The sequence below is a fragment of the Ctenopharyngodon idella genome, chromosome 19 (genome assembly GCF_019924925.1).
Source record: "Ctenopharyngodon idella isolate HZGC_01 chromosome 19, HZGC01, whole genome shotgun sequence".
Classification (NCBI taxonomy): Eukaryota; Metazoa; Chordata; class Actinopteri; order Cypriniformes; family Xenocyprididae; genus Ctenopharyngodon; species Ctenopharyngodon idella.
The window spans coordinates 14,655,900-14,675,702 of NC_067238.1; the positions used below are offsets into that span (position 1 = coordinate 14,655,900).

General features: G+C 36.3%; 1 protein-coding gene across 6 annotated transcripts in view; it reads right to left on the reverse strand.

Moving 5' to 3' along the window:
* Nucleotide 1: 1 nt before the first annotated feature.
* cdk12 (cyclin-dependent kinase 12) overlaps nt 2-19,803 on the reverse strand; it is a 31,287-nt gene continuing 11,485 nt past the window's right edge. Inside the window, exons 3-16 of one of the 6 annotated variants that reach the window (XR_007926576.1) lie at nt 16,857-17,057; nt 15,850-15,989; nt 15,428-15,598; nt 15,008-15,197; nt 14,190-14,246; nt 13,193-13,294; nt 13,017-13,094; nt 12,810-12,926; nt 11,959-12,090; nt 11,485-11,705; nt 8,777-9,199; nt 757-991; nt 507-613; nt 2-417 (exon numbers count right to left, since the gene is read on the reverse strand). Coding sequence is in view for 4 of the 6 variants with exons in the window: in XM_051873203.1 (XP_051729163.1) it covers nt 723-991; nt 8,777-9,199; nt 11,485-11,705; nt 11,959-12,090; nt 12,810-12,926; nt 13,017-13,094; nt 13,193-13,294; nt 14,190-14,246; nt 15,008-15,197; nt 15,428-15,598; nt 15,850-15,989; nt 16,857-17,057 (2,101 nt within the window). In the remaining 2 variants the exon portion in view is untranslated. Of the gene's footprint in view, nt 992-8,776; nt 9,200-11,431; nt 11,706-11,958; nt 12,091-12,809; nt 12,927-13,016; nt 13,095-13,192; nt 13,295-14,189; nt 14,247-15,007; nt 15,198-15,427; nt 15,599-15,849; nt 15,990-16,856; nt 17,058-19,803 lie in introns of those variants that run through there. The other 5 variants (XR_007926575.1, XM_051873204.1, XM_051873203.1 and 2 more) reach the window with 5 other exon arrangements.

Sequence of the window (19,803 nt, forward strand, 5' to 3'; positions counted from 1 at the left end):
CTGGCATGCATATATTTATAATACATTTACATAAAATGTAGCAGGCACATTTTACTCAGCCACATTTTACATTTATTATCATTTTACAACATGTACATTTGGCGGTGTCAAATCAAAATGGCAATTCTGTTGCTAAAATTTAATTCAGTTCAGTGTCTTTCTGAAGATGCCTTCGAACTAAATGAACTTTGCTCAACCATGTGGTCCTGACGATAATATTTGGATAAGGACACACATTTTCCACCCACCAAAAATCAAAATAAAAACGCGTCTTTAGCACAAGCTTATATGAATAGTTGAAAAAGAAGGCCTCACTCAAGTACTGCAAATTACTTCAAGTTCTCCTTCTGCCTTTGTACTGAATCAGAAAGGACGAAGTAGCTCAAGCCGGAACGAGTCCCTTGCTTCATATCAGCACTAAAGGAAGAAACGTCTTTCAGAGAAAGTAGCTTGATTTAAATACACTTACGCAGCCCTAAAGGAAATTGCACATGGCTAAAACTCACAGACTGTTGCAGTAAAAGACGGCCCTCAAATAATGCTGTACATCGTTGGGAGGGATGAACATCATCCATTCGCATTCATGAACAGTTCCTTTAACATTCACTTTTTCCTTTAACGGAAGAAAGAAATACATTAATGAGTAGTAAACGGAAGTTTAACATGTAAAGCACATTAAGCAAAAATGAAAACAACCAAAAGATAAAGTTCACAGCAACGATTTAGGAAGGGCCAGCAGCTCCTCCCAGGGTGTACCGCAAGTCTTGGTCCTGGGTGAACTGAGTTTCTGTAGCAGCGGTTGCCAGGCCTGCGGCGGGCGAGGGGGCGTAAGAGGAAGCTGGCGGTGGGGTCGCGTTTAGGGGAGAGGAGGGACCCCGACTGGGATGCAGGTCTGCAGGAGGACGTCTGCTGTCCGAGGCCTGCTGGGAGATGAGCTGGAGAAGGGTCGCCGCTACGTCTGAAGTAACTCCTTGAGCGTGTTTTGCAGCATCTGCGCAGGACAAAAAGTTAGACACAAGACACTATTATGGTCAATCGATGAATTCACAGCATTTCAAGCACAGACACACAAGCTACAGCAATAAAAAATATTATTACTGCTATTAAGGAATACATAATATTACTACACTGTAAACCCTAATAAGTTAGCATGACTCAAATTTGAGGTAAGCAATTACATCAGTTTTTTGCATTTTTAAAGCTGCAGCCCATAAGTTTTGCATCTTTGTCGCCATCTCTGTTTGAAACCTGCAATTGCAGTTATTTGTGGAATTATTATCTTTACGTGGGTTGTGTATCGGCACGGCTCCTCAGCGCGGATGAATCTAACGCTTTGAGGAGAATGTGTGGCTGTCAGTCACCGCACCGGTGGATACTGTACTTCGGAATCACAGATTGTATTCTTGGAAGTATGACCAAAATAAGAATTTTCACTGGAAAATGCCATCTGAACAAGTAACAAATCTGCCACTTATGTTCTGACCAACTGAGGAAAAAAAGCATTACAGTAAATCACGCTGACAATCGTGATTAAATCTAACGATCGCTTAGCTCGGATCACATCAAACCGTGCAAATTATTGTTATACTTTGTTCTCAAATTGTTAATGTTAACAACATCAGCATTGCGTGACTACGTGTATTTAGTGTGTATTAGCATTACCTGTAGATTTCAATCTCTGTACAGACTCTAAAGTTAATCTCTAACGTTAATTTGTCATACCATACAATTCGCCATCAAAATGATAAGTTGAATTATTCCAGCTGCTGTGAGAAAAGGCTATAAATGATCCGTCACCTTCAGCATCCTCACATGATATAGCCTACTATCTGGGACTCCTCCTTTACGTAAAGAGACGTGACGTAATGACGCAAAGGCGAATGGTGGCATGTTCAAATTTCCCACGGAAACCTACCAGTACCACTCCAATTAGAACACATTATTACAAGTGTACCATTGTGAATCGGGCTAAGGTAAGGAGATAGTTTTGAACACTGGCTGGTTAAAATTGATTTTGGATCATTTTCAGCTCGGACTGCAGCTTTAAGTTAAACTCAAGTGTTTATTACACTTAACTTAAAATACTGAGTAAGACAAAACATAACATTTGATTAAGTTATAAATAACTAAAGATTATTACTATTAAACTATTAATTTTTAAAGGAATAAAATGTACTGATGTGGCCAAAAGTATCGACAGCGACAGATTTAGTTTGACAAAGTTTGCTGCTTCAGTTGTTGTGGTGTTGATTCACATTGTTTCTAGATTGTTGTGCAAACTGATCAGATGCATTTTAAATAGTGCTGTCAATTGATTAAAAATAACTAAATCACAAATTTTTTTCTGTAATCGCGATTAATCGCACCAAATATTTATGTTTTTAATATATTTTTATATTGTAATTTCACATTCAATCTCCAAATTAATGTAGAAATAACAAAGACAGTATGATCTAACAGGATATACAGAAATTGAATAGTTGAACACTTCACAGTTTTCGCTGCATAAATTATAAATTAAATATAGATTAATTTTTATTAACCGTTAAATGCATACCTCGGGTCTTTATCAACTCGGGACGTCATTCACTACCCTCCTCCTCATTTATTTTTCAAAGTTAGACATCAACCTTCTTAGTATTCTTCAATCAATTCATTATAAAGAATATGACAAGAAAATAAATCATAAAATTATAAAAGATTGCCTATTTTCCTATTCATTTTTGTAAAAAATTGTATAGGGTCGCTAACGACCCGAGGTGTGTAACAGTGTATGTATTTTTTATTCTGCACAACAATTGAATCTTTGATGACGGAATAAGCGCAATTCACCTTTATTCCACAAGGTGGCAATGTCTGATACACATCGATGAAGTGATGTTTCATTCAAACAGAAAACGAAAGAATAGGCAAAACATGAAATGGCTCAGCGATTTACTGCAGAGGAAGTCCTGATTGCAATCAAATATGAGCGTCACTGTCACTTGATGATGGATCTGGTGAAGCTATCAGTGATCAAAATATTGATTTTGAAGATGTTGAAAATTATAGTTTTGAGAATACGTTCGAGATCACGAATGGGCTCACATTCGCGACCTCAAACATATGTAAGAATGATTGGTGAAACATTCATGCATTTAAGGGTTAAAGCTACAAAAAGTTGTTCAGTCAAGAGCAGTGAGTGATTTGATTTTCTCTTTTGTTCTTTGATTAACATTAATGACAGACAGCAGCGAGTTTATTAGGCTGCCGTCACTTTAAGACCTGCGGCACATGATGTGGATCTGACACACACCCCATTTCATAACTCTTTACATTCATTTAAGACTGAGCTTATGAGGAAAAAAAATGTAATTTTGACAATTTTTGTGTTGTTGTCCGTTAAAGTGTGAAAGAACTCAACGTGGCCGACGCACTGTCTGAAGTGGCTTTCTGTGCGAACGAGTCGTGTGTGTCACACAGACAACGCACCAATACCGTACTGAGTTTGTCTTGTAACGCTTGAATGGTTTAAAAGCTTTTTCACGAATAAGAGTGTGATTATATAATGTAAAGCTAGCTAAAGGATGATGGAAAATAACGGATGCTGCGTTAATTATTTTGCATTAAACCGAACAAATTAATCTCATGAGTTAACAGGTTAATTTTGACAGCCGTAATTTTAAATAATTGCAAAAAGTGTCATTGGCCAAAAAATGAACTTTGATCACAACAACCCAAATTTTACTGTTTTTTTGCCCTGGCACAAAATGGCCCATTAACATCATTTCACTAATCACATCATCAGCACATGGGACAGTGTGGACAAGTACTAGTCAGGAGAATCTACTCTATCATTTTGTTTGGATTAAAAAAGCAGACTGATTGCTATAAAAGGAGGGAAGAAGCACTTCCTATGATTGTGTTCTAGTGTTAGCAATGGTTGCCTCCAAAGAAAGATCATCGTTTTGCATCAAAATGGTGCAAGGAACATGCAAGGAAATTGCTGTAAAGAATATTGAAACTGAAGAATCATTTACTGGATCATCAAGAACTTCGAGGAAAGAGGTTCAACTGCAGTGAAGAAAGATTCAGGAGCGTTTCCAAGAGTGTCCAGAAAGCGCCAGAACGGTCTCTTCCTGAGGAGTCAGCTACAGAATCGTATCACTGCAAGTGCAGAGCTGCACAATATCGGCAGCAGGTGGGTGTGAGTGCATCTGAAGACTTTTGGACAGCGGCCTGGTGTCAAGAAGGGAAGCAAAGAAAAACAAGGACAGACTGAAATTCTGCAGCAAGTACAAGGATTGGACAGCTGAAGACTTAGAAGTTATTTTCTCTGATGAAGAAAAGGTGAACACTACCATGAGTCCTGTGTCACCCAACAGTGAAGCATCCTGAGACCATCCATATGTGGGCTCTCTCACAATTCTGCCCAAAAACACTGCCATGAATAAAGAATGGTATCAAAACAGGAGCAGAAACGACCCAGAAGCAATTTGGTGATGATCCGTGTGCATTTTCCAGCATGATGGAGCACCATTGAAATTTTGAATCCGTGGCCAGGCAACTTCCCAAATCCCATAAAGAACCTGTAGTCAGTCCTCAAAAGGCCAGAGGACAAGCAGAAGTCCACAAATTGTGATCAACTCTGAGCACTAATAATGCAAGAATGGATCGCCATCAGTCAGGATTTGGCCCAGAAGCTGATATCCAGCATGCCAGAGCGAATTGCAGTTATGAAGAAGAAGGGTCAACACTGTAAATACTGATTCTTTGTACATATTGAATGTTTTGGCCAATTTAAAAGATATAAATGCTTATCTTTGTTTTCCAGTATACCATAGAAACATGAAAAAATAATCTACAAATACTGAAGCAACAAACTTTGCAAAACAAAATTTATGTCACTGCCAATACTTTTGGTCACGGCTGTACTTATTTTAAAAAAATAAAAATAAAAATAAATAAATAAATAAATAATAATATATATATATATATATATGATTTTGACACTTATTTACATTCAAATTCTGGAGCAGTATTAAACAGGTATCAAAATATGAACCTGCATGGAGGAATTATGATTCACTCAAGCAAATAACAGCTTTACTTCCTCTTAGCACATTTCATTTTATATAATTCTGTTAAACGTGTAACATTTGAAAGTATTTTTTTAACATTTTAAATCTTCAAATTTGTAGAGTATAAAAGTGTTCTTATTTGAGTATATAGTATATAATTATTAATAGTAAATAATAATAGTAAATATTAGCATATAATTTAGCTGTTATAATGGTAAATGATGCTCTCAAATAGTTTGGTACTGATGGCTAGTTTAGACTTTGCTAATGCATCAAGTTGCTGACAAGAAAAAAAGACAAGAGTCAGACACAAATCACTATATTGATCAATAAATTCATGATATAATTACTACCATTTTAGTTTGCTATTCAAAGATGAATACAGCATTGCTAGATTTATATAACGTGACTCTTCACCGGACGATAATTCTAATGCTTCAGTTGTTTTATTTATTCTAAACCTAATACATGTATACAGGGGGAGTGATGTCTGTCTCAATTTATGTTTATAAATCAGTTAATAAATGGATGTAATTTGTTTCTATTAGTCAGCAAGGTATTCATGATTTATCATTCCTGCAGTAAATCTGCATCAGAAATTAGTCCTCTTTCAATGACCTCCAGCTGAATCACAGTTAAGACATGCACTAATACGATGAGCAAACACCCACGTCTGTATGCCTAAAATGCTTTTGAAGCAGTTGGACTGTCTCTAAGCTAATAGAGAAGTCATCCTAAAATGAATCCATGCCTGACGCTCGACCAGTTATTCAGCATTGAGGCAGTTCTGCAGGTCTGGGCTAAACCTCCTCCGCACTGCTTTTAAATGAACTTAATGACCTACATGAACTGGTTGCAGCCACTAAAGATGTTTTTTAATACAAATTTTGGAAAATACGCTGCAAATGTTGGGTAATTTTGCCAAATAATCATGAGAATTATCACATATTTAAACATCTCTAATGATGATGATGATGATAATGTAAAGAACTGTTGAAACTTCATTTGCAGCACTGCATTTTTCTGTTTCTCCTCGTGGATTTGTTTATGGGACATCTACATGTTTTATTCATGAATTTTCAAAATTCATTATTATTTAGGTTACAAAACCATTGTTGACTATTATTGTATTCATAGTCTTATTATAATCTATATATTTAAAATGTTAAATAAAATATTGTTCTAACAAATGTCTCTTACAGTTTTAATTCTAATAATCAATTCTAATTTTAGACTTTGCTTTTGCCATTTTGGAGTGTAATTATATATAATTTAGTTTTCTTTGACTTGAGTATTTAGAACTGACTGTAGATGGCGGTAAAGCTTTTTAGTTTTTAAACATCCAAATTGTTAATCTAAAAGATAAAGGGGCTATCACTATACATTTGTGATGTTTTTTATAAGGCTATTCACTGGGTATGACAAAAATATTAAATTAATATTACTATTAAAAACAATTTGATAGTGTCATCCAAACTTAAACACACACAAAATCTGACTGTAGTTAATATCAGAAAACTTTATTCATAACCTAAAATAAGGCAACTGCTCATGCCCAGTCCTCGAGACTTCTGTGCTCCAACACGACATTGAATTAACCAAATCCCAGCCACCTGAAATCGATACATTCGGTCGAGGTGAGAGGAGAAACCGTCTATAAAATCTCTAGATGCTTATGTGAGAAGATTTTTTTTTAGGGATTGTGGAAGTTAATTAGATTATGCAAAATGCCCCTTTACACTATAAGAAATACTTAAATGTAACTTATTAAAACGGATTGTGCATTTTATATTGCAGCTGTAGTTTGTCTAAATTTTAGTCTAATATTATTATACTATATATATCTGCACCAGTGAGCATCAAGTTCACAATCACACACAGTAACTACATTGATGAAAGTCTCCAAACTATTGTACCAGTTTGCTGGAGAGGTCTGATCTGATGATACAAAAAATAAAATAAAAATAAACTCCTTTCTTTCTCCATAAAAGAAAACAGGATTGATAAGGGTGAGGACAAAATATGCAGTATAGCTATAATTTATTTGACACTCATCTCACAATAAGGCTTTTATTACAGTGTGTATTCCTGTGTATTCACAGATTAAAACCCAAAGACCATGTGATAGAGGAAGAGGGCAAAGAGAAAAGAAAACGACCAATGAGGAACTGAAAGTGAAGACAAAAGCGTGTGAGCTGGAACAAAAATGAGCTGGATTGTTTCATTTGGCAGGTCAAGGTCAGCCGATCTTAATTAGACTTCATTAAGCCGGATTACACCGGCAAAAGCAACATCTCTCTTAGATGAGATCCAGTTTCATTCACAAATAAATGGATTCATCTTATAAAAAGTGCCAAGAATTTGTTCGCTTCATATTTTTACCCAAAAATCAACAAAGAAATTCATTATATTTTGCATGAAGATTTATTGCATGTGATGACATCATAAATTCAAATAAACTGAATTTAAATTTATATAAAATTCAATTAAGCATATTTTCTGCCTCTCATTACCATAAAGTATCTAGACGTTTCACTTTTTGTCATATCCAATTTTCGCAATGGTAATATTTAATTCTGTAAAATGTAATTAAATTGTTTTTTAAATTAGCAAATTTACGGTGGTACAAAAAATGCTATCGTGATCTATAAAATACTTATAGAGATTTATTTATTTTATATAAATATATAAAATATTTTTTATATTTTATTTTTATAAAATATAAAAAATATAACAATTATATATATATAATTTTTATTGTATATTTTGTTTTATTATTTATATTTTTATTACTATTTAAATGTTTTATTTTATTATTTTTATTATATATTCGCATTACAGGGGATATGCTCTTAATTGTCATGAAAATAATGTCACAATGCAAAAAAAAAACAAAAACAAACACTTCATGGTCCTAATTAAAGTATTTTCTTTATGCAAAATATAAATGTTCAATTTTAAGGTGAAATATGCCACTGGCAAGTTCTTGACAGGATTTTAAGATTCACCCAGTTGTGCTAAACCAATTCGGTATGAGAGGTATAATGATGCGTGTAAGTCAGCGGTCGAAAAACTTAGCTTACTCCAGTTAGGTGTTGTTTTCTGAGTGTACTAGAACAGACACACATAAGTAGAGATGTGTCCAAAACGGCTCTTTATTTCAGGACTGTTTAATCTGGATTTAAAAGAGTGACAGAATTTAACGCAAACACTGTAACCATCTCTCAGGGACTTGCAGTGTGTGCCAATAGATGAAGAGCTCCAACATTCTGTCTGTGAGCATATTTTCGCACACAAAATGTCTGCTGGGCACCGACGCAGAATGACACGCAGACGGTGCTCTGGAGATTTTGTTCCTATGAAAATAAAACTAAATACTGCAAGACTGTAAAAACTCAGTGGAAGTTCACGAAAACAGAAAATAAACATCTGGATTTTCAAAAAAAACATGACAATTTATTTCTCTATTCGTTAGCTTGCAGTCTTCCAACTAATTAAATGTTTCCCCCCTTTGTAAGATTTTAGGAAGAAAACAACAACAACAACAAAAAAAAAGGAGACAACTCTGCAAGAAAAGCGTATCGTTTCTTTGATGCGGGTGGGTCCCACATAACCAGCACGCTATTGAGACATTCCACGCCACGTCGTTTTAGCTGTGGCCAATCACAGCATTTGACTACTCAGGCCCCGCCCCCACAGACTTAACTAACACTTGCCCTCGCGATCGCCGCCCATGACAGAAGCGGAGCTGCTTCGTGCCGCACCCTCGTCCGACCGGACTCCGTTGCTTTCGTCTGCCCGCTCCGCTCCTGGCGCTGGAGCCTTTATCAGCTGCTCCAACAGGAGCGCGAGCAGGCCGGTCTGGTCTTCCTGCGGGACTTCTGACGGCTGCGGGACACTAGAGGACTGGATTAGGGTGGAAAGCTGGCTGAGCAGTTCGAGCTGCTGCGCGGCGTCCGGTTCAGGGGTGGAGGGGGCGGCAGGCGTGCTGGAGAGCACTGACGTTGAGGCTTCAGAGGAGGTGCTGCGGAGATACTCCGCCATCTGCGGGATGGTTAGATTGTCTGTTTGGCCTTGGAGCAGGTTCAGCAGCACCGCCAGCTCAGTCTGGTTCAACTGCTCCGCTGCGGCTCCCAAACCTGTGCATAGAAATGGTTACATTTGATCTTCGCCTTTCCATTTACGTATCGCAGTATTCAGCAACTTGGCCTGCACAGTTCTGAAGCAATGAGGAAGCTGGAGAGCAAGTATTATTCCAAAAACACCAGAAAAAGATATTGAACCTATCACAATGGACCCTTTTCACACTTCGGGGTTCTCAGAAGTCATCATAGTTGGATAAACTTCTATAATGGTGAAGGACAAACTACAAAAAAAAATATATTTTTTGCTTTCCCATTTGCCCCAATAGCAAAAGAAAGGCTGTTGATTTATAAATATTCATGCAGCAGTGCTAACCAGTTTACAGTAATGTCAAGGTAATAAAACACAAAGTTTAATGTTAAATGTTAATGTTAAATTTGAGGAAAAAAAAAAAAATGCAATTATGAAAACCTTTGCTAAATTTACCATGTTAATAACTGTGGAGATGAGTCATCACAGTCTGTGAAAAGGGTCCATCTACTGCAGGCTTTGCAAAAAGGATTTTATTAAAAAAAAAAAATGAAGTGACAATATTGACTCTGCAACCTATAATAAAACTGCAACCTTTCAGAAGCGAGGGACTGCCTGGGAGCCAATCATTACTGAGGTTATTTGCATAATTGTAATGGTAAAGTAACAAAAAGGGTTAGTAAAAGGGTGTAAAATGGTTCATTACTGCTCTGGTTCTAGAAAGCTTAATTGACATAAGTCAACATTATAAAAAAAATAAATAAAGGGATAGTTCACCCACAAACCCTGTAATGCTTTCGTTCATCTTCTGAACACAAATGAAGACATTTTAAATGAAATCTAAATGTCTAAGCACCTAATACTTTGATGCTTCAAAAAGTATATGAGATCGTAAAACTAAACCATATGAATTGAGCGGTTTAGTCCAAATTTTCTGAAGAGACTCGATCGCTTTATATGATGAACATATTGAATTTATGCTTTTATTCACATATAAACCTTGATCAGTGAACATAAACAGAAGCTCAACCAAACCTGCTTGACGTGCAGAACAAACCTCTTGCAGAATGAACCTCATTGGTTCTTGCGAAAGCCTAAAAGTGCTGCGTAACACGAGAATGAACCTCACTGGTTCTTGCGAAAGCCTAAAAGTGCTGCGTAACACGAGAATGAACCTCACTGGTTCTTGCGAAAGCCTAAAAGTGCTGCGTAACACGAGAATGAACCTCACTGGTTCTTGCGGAAACTCGAATGTGCTGCATAACACGAGAATGAACCTCATTGGTTCTCGCTTCTGTTTACCACAACTGATGTGTGAATTGATGAATGTTCATGTGAATAAAAGCCTAAATAAAGCAATCATGTTTTTTAAAAAAATAAAAAATAATAAAATGTGTAGAATGTGTTTAGTGTCCAACAGAATAGAACAACTAAAGAAAATTGTATTAATATTCAGCAGCCCTCAAATTAAAAATAATTTAAAGTCACCGTGACCTGAAAGTTGCGACCGACTTCAGTATTGTGATGCATTTTTTCAAATGAAATGGAATATTGAATGAGAAAAAAGAGGGCGCGGCTTGTTTTTCCTGCTAGTAATTGATTGGATCTAGAAAAGTGGGCATTCCATTCAGCTCACTGTCAAAGCTGGCAGCAGACTGATATGAGGGGATGTTCTGCTCAAGCCGTCAAACTGACGTCAGAGAAGGAAGGCCATTCTAGACGGGAAAAACATTTTCAGATTTTGACCAAAGATTACAAAAATAATTTTTGCGAATCAACTTGCACGGATGAATTGCTCAGTAAATAGGGTCGATTTTGATTTCATGCCAACTTTAAATGATAAATACTGATTGTTGGACTTGAAATGAAAGAAAATTGTACTGATTTAGAATTGCTAAGTAGGGTTTCTGAATCCGTAAGCTGAAAAGTTACATTTATTAGTGCTTCATTATTCATCCTGCTTTATACAATAAATATGCCAGTGGTCTTCCATCCTGGTCCTAGGGACCCCCTGCTCTGATTCAGATCATCAGCTCATTAGGAGAGAGCTCAATGAACTCAACTGATTGTGTCAGATAAGAGAGACATACAAAATGTGCAGAGCAGTGAATCCCCAGGACCAAGATTAAAAACCCTGAAACATGCAGATGAGGTCAAGCTCCCCTATTAAGCCGTATTCACCTTAGAAAACTCCTAATTTTGTTGTATGACCATGTCTGATTGAAGTTTAAACCAGTTTAGCTCCTCTAACTACATGCCTGTAATTTTGAGGTGAAGAGAACCCAGAGGTTCCTGTCAACTCATGGCCCACCTTCCAGCTCACTGGCTGTGATGTTTGCCGGTGCAGGATGGGCAGATGAGGGTGGTGGTGGGGGTGGGCTCGGTGGCGGGCGGCTGTTCTCCCCGCCTGAAGCTACTGCAGGTTCCTTTCGGGGAACTTTGGCAACAGGTAAATCCTCAGACACTCCGCTTTGCCTCTGCCTCCGCCGCTTCTTGCTCCAAAGCTCATGACAGTCTTGCCAATGAGGCAAACTAAAAGAAAGGCCACAAAATTACAAAACATTGTTACAAATGTCTAAGTAGAAACTGCTGGTCATTATTACACTGATTTAAAACTCATATTAAACAGCCAAAGAACACTTAATTGCAGTAGCAATAAAGAAAAAGCTCAGCTCTTTTGGTGGACTCTGTATGACCTTATTACTCACTCCACAAATGTAGTGTCATTAACTTAACATAATAAGATTTAAAATCACATAAGATGTGTGTTTATGTGTGCACTGACTCTGGTGGTGGCATCTTGTTGGGCTCCACATCACACAGAAACTGGCTGGCCAGGGCCTGTTCGGCCGTGCAGCGTCTCGAGGGGTCCAGCGTTAACATGTGGTCCAGCAGTTCAAGAGCAGAGGTGGGCAGACTATAAAGAGAGATTTGAATTATAAATGAAGTACTGTGTAAAACTTGTTACTAAAAAAGATAAATACACATGAATTTGGCAGATGTTTATCTAAAGAGACTTAGAAGTACTCAGGAGCATAACAATGGCATAAAAAAAATTATGCACAATCAAAATGATTTATACATATATACACATACTACCGTTCAAAAGTTTCAGGTCCATACTTTTTTTTTTTTTTAAAGAAATGAATACTTTTATTCCAAAAAGGTGCATTAAATTGATCAAAAGTCTTTTTTGTAACATGAATGCTTTTACTATTTCAAATAAATGCTGTTCTTTTGAACTTTCCATTCATCAAAAAAAATCCTATTTTTTTTAATTAATTTCAATAAATATATATTATTAAGCAGCACAACTGTTTTCTACATTGATAATAATAATAATAAATGTTTCTTGAGCAGCAAATCAGCATATTAAAATGATTTCTGAAGGATCATGTGACACTGAAGACTGGAGTAATGATGCTGAAAATTCAGCTTTGATCACAGGAATAAATTACAGTTTAAACTGTATTTAAATAGAAAAAAGTTTTTTAAATGCTAATAATATTTCACAATTTTACTGTATTTTTTCGATCAAAAAAAATGCAGCCTTGGTGAGCATAAGAGACTTATTTAAAAAACATTAAAAACTGTCAGAGAATAATGGAAGTGTTTTAGGAATCATGTCGAACTTACAAGGCGAATTCCTCTCGTAAGCGTCGTCTGTACTGTTTCTTGGGTCTCATGGTATTGAAGTACGGCAGCTTAATTACGTCTGGCCAAGCAGCAGGACACGGACTACCACACAAACGACTGACCAAAACAAAGACAACAGTGGAGTGTAACAGCATTTCAGCATTCGAGCTACACTACACATACATTCAGAAATCGTGAGCAGCATACCTGATCAGCTCAAGCTGTAGAAGCTCTTGGTTGGCCTGGAAAATTGGTTTCTTAGTGAAGAGTTCTCCCAAAATACACCTTTACATAACGTCAAAAACAAACCAAAACAGCATTATTACATTAACAGCAGTTGGTTTGTAAATGTAGTGAGATGGGAAACAGACAGAACATCTTACCCGCAACTCCAGACATCAATAGCAGGAGAGTATCTCTCCTCCCCCAGTAGCAGCTCAGGTGGGCGGTACCACAGAGTGATCACCTTATTAGTGTATGGCCGACTAGGAACAACCATGAAGTTAGAATTACTCACCAGAGATTTTCAGTAGGAATTATACGTTTACTCACATGAAACTTTAAAGCTGAAATTAAAGGGTTAGTCTACACAAAAATTCTGTCATTAATTACTCACCCTCGTGTCGTTCCACATCTGTAAGATGTGGAATGACATTCATCTCCGGAACACAAATTAAGATCTTTTTGACTGAGATCTTTTTTGTCTAAGTCTGAGAGGTTTCTGTCCCTCTACAGCGATCCAATGCAACTACCACTCCAAGGTCCAGAAAGGTAGGAAAAAGACATCATTAAAATACTCCATGTGACTCCAGTGGTTTAACCTCAATTTTATGAAGTGACGTGAGTGCTTTGTGCAAAAAACACATAAATTACCACTTTATTTACAAAATAATATTATCCAAAGCATGTTCACGCAACAATAGCAGTTCTCACGTGAACACAATCGTGAACACTCGCGCATGTGCGTTGAGTTGACGTGCGAGTCTGAACACAGCACGCATGCGTCTTGAAGCTCTCGTGAATGCATGTTGCAGATCGTTATTTTTGTAAATAAAGTGGTAAATTATGACGTCTCTTCATAAAATTGAGTTTAAGCCACTGGAGTCATATGGAGTACTTTAATGATGTCTTTTTCTTACCTTTCTGGACTTTGGAGTGGTAGTTGCGTTTGATCTCTATGGAGAGACAGAAACCTCTCAGACTTCATCAAAAATATCTTAATTTGTGTTCTGAAGATGAACAAAGGTCTCATGGATATGGAACGACACGAGGGTGAGTAATAAATGACAGAATTTTAATTTTTGGGTGAACTAACCCTTTAAAGATGCTTAGCACAACCTGCAGTAAGACTGAGAAATGAAAACCCTAACATGTACTTACCTTTCCTCAGAGTTATAGAGACGAGCCAAACCAAAATCTGCAAGCTTGATCTGACCACTGTAAAAAGAAGAGAAAAAAAAAAAAAAAAAAAAAAGGTGTAAGATGAATGGATTGCAATTTCCAAAAGCCCTAAAACTAATATAAATTTTAAGAACATTTTTATTTTGTAAACAGAAAATTACAAATATTATCAGATCAAAAAAAAAAAAAAAAAAAAAAAAAAAAAAAAAAAAAAATGAAGAATGCAAAATTTATGCAAAAATCATATGCATTTTACTGTTCAAACTTTTGGGGTCAGTAAGATTTTGTTCTGTTTTTTAAAAGTCTCTCATGCTCACCAAGGTTGCATTTATTTGATCAGTAATATTGTGAATTTTTTTTTCTATTTTAATACATTTTAAAATATAATTTATTCCTGTGATGATAAAGCTGAATCAGCATCATTACTCCAGTCTTCAGTGTCACATGATCCTTCAAAACTCATTCTAATATGCTGATTTGCTGCTCAAGGAACATCTCTATTATATTTGTTGAAAACAATTGTGCTGCTTAATATTTTTGTGGAAACCATTTTTTCAAGATTATTCAAAAGAACAGCATTTATTTGAAATATAAATCTTTTGTGACATTAAAAATGTTGTTCCTGTCACTTTTGATCAATTTAATGCATCCTGACTAAATAAAAGTATTAATTTCTTTCAAAAAGAAAATTTTACTGACCCCAAACTTTTGAACAGTAGTGTAACTGAACAAAAAAACATTTAAATCACTACAACACAGAGCATCTTCATGCCATGTTTAAAAACACATGCTAGTACCTGTTGTTTAGCAGGATATTGGAACACTTGATGTCTCGGTGTAGAAAGTTCTTCTTGTGGCAATAATCTAATCCCTCCATCAGCTGACGCATGAAACTCTGCACATGCTCATGGGAGAAAGACACCAATCCTGATTCCAGCAGCCCCATCAGGTCATGGTCCATGTACTCAAACACCAGGTAAAACGCACCTAATGCACAAAAATAAATACAGGTTTAAAGGCTTAGAAAATGATATGCAGGCAGAAAATGAAGATGTTTCAGGGAAGTCTGAACAGATGTTTCCTATCGCTTATATCTAATAAAACTCTTTGTGCCACAAATTGTAAGAGGAGAATAATGGCTTATTACGAAACACATCCCATGTTCACTACTAAAACTGAAAGCCTGCATGCAAACATGCAAATGCATATAAACAGACCTTTGTCCTTTTTGAAGTCAAGTGCGTCTTGTTTATCAGTGACAATCTCTTTCATGTTGACGACGCTGCGATGGTTCAGCTGTCTCAGGATCTTGATCTCTCTAATGGCAGTTATGGGGAAACCCTCCTTTTCATTATCTAATCGCACCTTCTTCAATGCCACCAGCTCTCCTTTAAAGACCAAAACATAACAGCAGGCTGTCAGCATGTCTTCTCTTTTCAAACACCATGACAGGAAGTGAGAGTTGATTTAGGCATTGCCATTTAAAAGAAGCCCCACAGAGTTGTGTTTTTGCCATGGCAAATGTACTGGTGTAATTACTGAGAGGGCCAAGAAAAGCAGAGCTTCAATAAATAACAGTAAATAATTCTGCATTTACAGTGAAGATAACTATTAAGCTGCCTGCAGATAAACACCACACCTGTGTCTTTGTCTTTTGCTTTGTACACCTGACCGTAGGTTCCTTCTCCAATGATGCCGATGATGTCAAACTTATCCACACAGCGCTTTCCCCAGTCAGTTTGAGTCTGCTTCCTCTCGCCATATCTCGGACAGCAAATCCTGCACACGTTTGACAGACACTTGAGAAAAACCTTCCCTCATTTGTTTCTCTCATTCTGCTATTTACCAAAAACCTAATGAAGAATTCAAGCATCCATGACTTCAGTAATAACTTATAAGGTTCTTTTCAGCCACATTACCATTTAGTGTTGTCACGATACCAAAATTATGACTTTGACATGATAATGGACTAAAATATCTCGATACCAATACTGAATCAACAGCATGGCAAAAAACTACAGTAAAGGTAATCGAACAATATAAATAATTTGAATAAAATGTAATATCTAGTGATGGTCGATTTCAAAACACTGCTTTGAATCTTTTGTTTCGAATCAGTGGTTTGGATCGCGTGTCAAACTGCTGAAATCACATGACTTTGGTGCTCCAAATCACTGATTCGAAACAAAAGATTTGAAGCAGTGTTTTGAAATCGGCCATCACTAGATATTATTGAAAAGTCGTTATTTTGTTTTTTTGGTGCACAAAAACTATTTTTGTCGTTTTATAATATCAAGGTAGAACCAAATGTAGTCACATGAACTGTTTTAATGTGTTTTAGTAGCTTTCTGGGCACTGAAAGTGTAAACTTGCTGGCAATAGAGGCCTCACTGAGCCATCAGATTTCATCATAAATATCTTAATTTGTGTTTTCCGAAGATGAACGAAGGTCTTACGGGTGTAGAACAAAATGAGGGTGAGTAATAAATGACAATTTTCATTTTTGGGTGAACTAACCCTTTAAATAAATGCTGCTTTGGTAAGCATCAGACCCCAAATTTTTGAACAGTAGAGTAGCCAAATATTAATTTCACCCAATCTTCCTCAGAAATGCCCTGAATGAATGATGAACACAGGGCCACTTACTTTGGTCTCTTCTTGAAGGTTGGCTGCAGAAGCGGTGGGGAAACTCGAGCAGGGGACTGCGGAGGGGAGGGGTCTCCTCCAGAAAGTACCGGAGGGAGGGGCAACTCACTGAGAAGGCGTGTCCTGACTTCTTTTTCCTTTTCTTTCTCCCTCTCCCTGTCCTTTCGTGATGACCTATGGGAAAGACTGCTCTTCTTTGGACTGGAAGAAAAAAGAAGAAAAAAAAAAAAGAAAACTTAAAATGCCAGCCAAAACAATCACATTTCTCTGTTGTTACTAGCTGCAAATAAATTCAAATGGTGCAACAAATCCCAGTTACCATAGGGGAGATTTTGAAATATCACCTCTATCGCGGTTATGCTCACATGACATTGCTGTGTGGTCACAAAAGCTTATCGTTTGCATGCTTTTTTTTTTTTTAAGCATTGTGGTTTAAAACCAAGTGTAAGCAGCAAAAGAGAACTAATTTTGCTATATGCAGGCGCTGTCAGAGAGACGGTTTCTGAGCGCCATCTGAAGCAGCTGCTCATAGAGCACAGTTAAGTAAATACTAGGGGTGTAACTGTACACCAACATGACGGTTCAGTACGTACCTGTTTTGAAGTTACGGTTCGGTATGGGTTTGGTTAAGGCCTAAAATTAACACTCTCCAAGCGACAAATGCGATTAAAAATCAGTGCTGGTGAGCATATGAAACTGTCACTCGCCAGTTGGCCGGTAATAATTTTTTGAATTCTAACAATGCAATTTTGTTACAACATGAATGTGAACAAATGTGAATGATAATCTGTAGTTGACGGGTCAGTGCTGCATCACCACTGAAGTATCATCCTTTCCAATGTAAATATTCAAGCGCTGGAGCACACAAAAGGGAATTCGTTACTCACACGCTGTGTGGGAAGTTTAAACATCTGAAGCGTGCGCCCTGAAAGCCGCCTCTCGGACAGCACACAAAGTTGAGTTCTCTTTCATGCCTTCCTGTGCTCGAATGGACCAATTCACTCAAAATTAAAAACGCCCATATCGGCCAGTATCCTAGTAAACATGGTCAGTTATGTCTTAATTGAACGCAAACACAAAACGCATGATCTTAAAGTGACAGCATCCTAATAATCCTGCTACTGTCTGCATTCTTAATGTTAATCAAACAAAGGACAAAACAAAACAATCACTCACTGCTCTTGAACTTTAAAAATGATATGAAGACTATGCAGTGTTATTTATTTGATTAGCCTACTTTATTCAATTTTGATACCTGATAACTATTAGACCTGCCTGAAGAACAATGTTTATTTTATTTGTGTCTTTGTTGTATGGTATTTATTGGTGCTATTGCTTGTACTGTGATTATCTGTTCTTATTTTATTACTGACTGTTTACTTGTCTTTAATGTAATTTGTCTATTAAATTGATATTAGTTAAGCTCGTAGTTTTAGATAGAGGATTGTGAATTTTCAGTAGTTTCTAAAATTTTGTCACTGGCCATTGGCAGGTGTGGCAAAAAGTTAGTTTTAGGCCCTGGGTTTGGTACAGCAGGGGGAAAACTATACATAAAATTTCTAAAACAACAACAACAACAACAACAACAACAAAAAAACCCAACAAAAAACAAACTTTTATTACAATTAATTAATTAACAAATGTGCTTCTGTGTTTAAATAAATTCAATAATTAAAATTTTCTTAAGGATAAAAAAAAAATTAGCTAATGCTGTAAACTAAATAAGGAGCCCTTACTTACACATTACTGTAATGTAATATTAAAGGTTACAATTAACAACGGAGCCCAAACTATTAAATTCAGTTGCTAATTGTTTTAAGATATAATAAATCCAAAAAAAAAAAAAAATCCATAAATTTCACATAAGGCAGGTTTTGCATGAACTTCTAAATCTAATTATAAAGTTGATTTTCTACTCTAGTTCATTTTTGAAATATAATTTACACAGTTACAGTCATAACATGTCAAATTTATTTAAACTTGCATTAAATCAAGACATTACTAACAGGTTAAATAAATATAACAAATAGGATAATATAGTGCATATACAAAATGCTCCCCTCTAGAGTTCATTTCTCTAGTGAACTAACATGCTGTGGACACTGAATGACTTGCCTGAGGTAAATGTAGTGCTACGTGAGAGATTATTCTCAAGCCGTTTTATTGATGTCTTTCCGCAGTTGAAACACTGGTTGAGAGATTAGATGTAAACATACGGATTGATCGACTCTTCTTCTGCGCTTTTTTACTGGTAGCAAACAACGTCGCATTACCGCCCGTGCCCCCTTCTGGATTGGAGTGTGGATCACCTGTGACTGACTGTATTTTTCATGTGACTGCATGCATCGAACCAGGACGTCCACACCATTTGTTTCAAAATGAATACATGTACAGTTACACCCGTAGTAAATGCACATACTTAATACATGCCATTCTTTGCAAGTATCCTTGTGTAAACAGTCTTAAGTGAACGTAAATAGTTGACAAAACTAAACGCATGTGCAACAGTATACTGGATCCGTGCATTTGGTCTTAAAGTGACAGCAGCCTAAAATACCTGCTGTCATCCATGTCATTAATGTTAATCAAACAACAAAAAAAGAGAAAATCTCTCAATGCTCAACTAAATCACTTTAGTCTCACTTTAATTAGAATAAATGTATATTTAATTTACACAGTGAAGATATGCAGTTTTTGTATACATTTGATTACTTTATACAAATTAGGTTAGCATTTGTTATTTCTAGTGCTTGAAGTTTTTCAGGTAGGTCTATTTCTTTGTTCTTATTTTATCACTAACTGTTTACTTGTCTTCAGTATGCTTGAGTTTTTCTAAGTAGGCTAGTATTAATTTGTGATACTGAAATTGGTGACAAGAATTATGAAATTTCAATGGTAATAAAAAATATGTTAAAAAAAATTATTTAAAGCAAAAATAACTATCGTA